Source organism: Engystomops pustulosus, chromosome 4 (assembly GCF_040894005.1).
Source record: "Engystomops pustulosus chromosome 4, aEngPut4.maternal, whole genome shotgun sequence".
Classification (NCBI taxonomy): domain Eukaryota; kingdom Metazoa; phylum Chordata; class Amphibia; order Anura; family Leptodactylidae; genus Engystomops; species Engystomops pustulosus.
In genome coordinates this window covers 223,764,059-223,767,831 of record NC_092414.1, presented here as the reverse complement: position 1 = coordinate 223,767,831, position 3,773 = coordinate 223,764,059, and the positions used below count along the sequence as shown (strand labels likewise).

At 42.9% G+C, this 3,773-nt stretch overlaps 1 protein-coding gene across 1 annotated transcript; it reads left to right on the top strand.

Moving 5' to 3' along the window:
* The first annotated feature begins 2,372 nt into the window (after window positions 1-2,372).
* On the top strand, window positions 2,373-3,317 carry LOC140128796 (olfactory receptor 11L1-like). Its single transcript, XM_072150498.1, has one exon. The coding sequence runs from the start codon at window positions 2,373-2,375 to the stop codon at window positions 3,315-3,317; it is 945 nt and encodes a 314-aa protein (XP_072006599.1).
* The last annotated feature ends 456 nt before the right edge of the window (window positions 3,318-3,773 follow it).

The following is a 3,773-nucleotide window of genomic DNA, read 5'->3' as shown; positions in this document are numbered from 1 at the left end:
CTGTCCAATCTGTATCCTCTGACCTGCTTCAAACTGATACACCGTATCCTGTGACCTGCTGTGTATTGTCTGACCTGTGACCTTCCAACCTGTATCATGTGACCTGCTTTAAACCTGTATCATCTGACCTTTGGTCTGCTGACAACCAGTATCCTGTGACCTGTTGATTGCATGTCACCCTTGGCTTTGACTAACCTTATAACAGCCTGCATACTGTGACCTGCGTTCTGCTGACTCTGTAGTGTGAAGCAGGCCCAATGACAGTATGTACCCACTTACCTGTGGTCTGCTGACTTCCTCTATAGTGTGAAGCTGACAGTATACACCCACTGTCCTGTGGTCTGCTGACAGTAGTAGAATTGTAGTCTCGCTAGCCCTTGCATCCTAATTTAGTATAATGCACCACTTCCCCTTCTGTACAAGGTATGAAGTCAGTGGGATCGGGCCCAACATGCCGACTCATTTCCACAGACTTCACACAAATATTTCCAGGAGGCCTCATCCAACACCATTGGACTGAAGTAGAACAGAAGGTATGAACCAAATACTCTTCTGGATAAATTGGCAGAAGTGTCTCCAGATCCCTCAGAAATCAAGTAGAAGACCTACCAGAGGGAGATCAGCTCCGTATTATGGTTTATGGATGTAGAATGAGACATGAGAGCTCCTGGAGGTGTAATGTGTACAGGATACAAGACTTCTCACCATGTTCTGCACCTCATCATACTGGACACTGTACATACTGGACATAAATGGAACCAAATTAACCCAAGGTGTGATCAGCATCTTTAGTGACTTTTTGAGCAGAGAGACAAAAGTAATAAAAATAAAAAGTTTAGTCATATGGACATAACTTTCCTGCACTTCACTGAAGTGAAACAAAGTTCTCCCATTAATGACACAAGGAATAAGACTTTTTCCAAACTTCTGTAAAAGTTGGTAATCCCAGAGAGGTATCTCCAGAGGGTTCGATGTGACGCGTCCAGGATAACACAATGGAACATCTCTCTATATAATGATCTGACTGGTAATGCTGGGTCTTTCCTCTGGAGGAGATCACATCGATTCCCACACTAAGATTTCCTTCTGGACCAGAAGAACCCAACAGCGATTCATCCTGGAGAAGACTTACAGTGGAGAGTTTCCTGCTGGTAGGTGGATTTATTATGATGTATAGTGGTGTCCATATTACTGCTGCCTTCTGTATGGAGCTGTGGTCACATAGAGGTTCATGCACCTCTACTCTACCCTATGGTGTCTTACAGGGGTCTTCTGTCCCTTCTGTCCCTATCTGAGGTGCTCCACTGGATTTACTAGTAATTTGGTGATGTGTTCAGTACTGTTTCCCTTGCTGTATATGAGCAGAATGTGCATCTTATCTGTTAGGTTTAACTACATTTCACCCCATTATGTTAAAGCTCCACAGTGCGACTACTCTGCGCCCCTGTAGCCTTTTTAGAAAATTTGTATGTACATCAAATTAAGGTTTTGTTAAGTTCTGGGGCACAAAAAGTGTTATTACAAAAAGCATTAGGTTACACTACATAACACACAACCTACCTGAGGTAGATCCGTGATGGTAGGTTTCCTTTAACTTAGCTTTAACATAATGTGGTTTAAAGTAGATAAATCTAGCAGATACACGGCACATTCTGCTCATATACAGCAAGAGGAAAAGTACTGAACACATTTTCTAAGTAAATATATTTCTAATGGTACAACTGAGGTCGGTAACAACCCATCCAAAGATGTCAAGTCAGAGGTGAGAGGTGACGGCCTACCCCTCCATGACCTGGAGACACACTCACCACAGGAGGCTCCAGTAATGTCAGGACATGGATAGTGAGCCCCCAAGCTGTCCGCTGCCGGCTCTTTGGTCACACCCTAAGCAGTAACCAACAGAAAACACAATATAAACCATCCAAAGTTGCAACAGAAAGAACAAACAAAAGCCAATTGTTCAAGACAAAGGAATAGTGGGAAATAATGGAGCTAATGTAAACAAAAAAACAGGAGTAGCAAGAAACGAGTGCGGTGCAGGGAAATATGGCGCACACGGGGCTTAAGTCAGAGTTCTCCAGGTAAAAATCTGAAGGTTCTGGGGCACAAACAGTTTTAATACAAAAAGCATTAGTCTATACTACAATGCAGTAACCTTCCACCAGATCTACCTATGTAGGAAGTTCATGATGGTAGGTTTCCTTTAAGGTAAGTTAATGCATCTTAAGTCATCTAAACCAGTTTTTGAACCGGTAAGAATGATAGAGGAGAGAATCTAACAACCTGTGTCCCCACGAGAGGAGAGGTCTGATTGCCATGTGATTTGATTTGTTGACCTCCAATGTCTTTCGTATAGATTCTTCATCTTGAATATGCAACATCACAATTTTAGCAAAGTGACAGAGATTCTGCTCTTGGGATTTCAAGATTTAAAAGGTTTAAATGTTAGTTTTTTTCTTCTGCTTCTGCTCATCTACTGTGTGACCATATGTGGGAACCTCCTGATCATTGTGGTGGTGTCCTCCAGCAGATCCCTCCACTCTCCCATGTACTTCTTCCTCACACAACTCTCCTTCTCCGATATCCTCCTGACCACCACCATCGTACCCAACATGCTCCACACTGTGTTATATGAAGGAAGTTCTATTTCTCTTATTGGCTGCTTTGCTCAGTTTTACTTTTTTTCAGCAGCTGAGGCCCTGGAATGTCTTCTTCTGACTGTGATGTCCTATGACAGGTACCAGGCCATCTGTAACCCTCTACATTATGCCTCAGTCATGGACCTCACATGTTGCCTACGAGCCATTGTCTTGTGTTGGTTGGTCATTTTTTTTACAGTGCTTATGATTTTTTTAACAGTGCGTCAATTGGATTTCTGCGGACCCAACGTCATTGACCACTTCTTCTGTGACCTGGAACCGTTGCTGGAGCTTTCCTGCTCGGACACTTTTATAATGAAGCTGGAGACTCTGTTTCTGGTTATATTTCTTGCTATCTGCCCGGTAACTGTTATCATAGTCTCCTATGTGTATATAATCTTCACGATACTGAAGATACCCTCTGTGACCGGGAGGCAGAAGACCTTCTCCACCTGTAGTGCCCACCTCACTGTGGTCTCGCTGTTTTATGGATCACTTATCACCATCTATGTGTTTCCTCGAAAGCAGAATGCAAAGACAATTCTATCCTTATTCTACACTGTAGTAACTCCTCTCCTTAACCCCATTATATACAGCCTGAGTAATTCAGATATTAAGCGGGCTCTTAAGAAACTTTTGAAAAACATCTTTGCATGTGAACTGAATAAAACCTTATAACCATGGCACAGCATTGTCCCTCTGGCTCATATGCCAAGGATCTGTTGACTTCACAGCGCACCCCTCAGGTTTTTCCAGTAAGTTCTTCCAGGAGGCTGGAGCCTATTCATCGAGTATAAAATAATGAGACCAGTACCTATTGACGGATGTGGTCTGATACAAGGATATTTCAGGTCCTCTGCTGTGTTCTGTAAAGGTACCAAGCTTTTATAGATCTCTGGTGCTTCTCTAGGAAGACATTACGGGCCACTAAATATGTCGCTAGTATTGAAGATAGATCGGGGGGGGCATTCATCAATTGTGGTACAGGGTCCATTTTTTCAGCGGCACAATGAATTGGTGCACTACTAAAATGGTTCTGAGCTGTCTCCACGTTAATGAAGGTGAAATTGAACTTGGTAGACTATCTTTTAGCTTGTCTTTTTGGGTGCCAAAATTTGAGCTGAAAAAGGGTTG

Bases quoted from the DNA above. Each gene is read 5' to 3' on its own strand.
- LOC140128796 (XM_072150498.1), top strand. From the start codon at position 2,373: ATGCAACATCACAATTTTAGCAAAGTGACAGAGATTCTGCTCTTGGGA.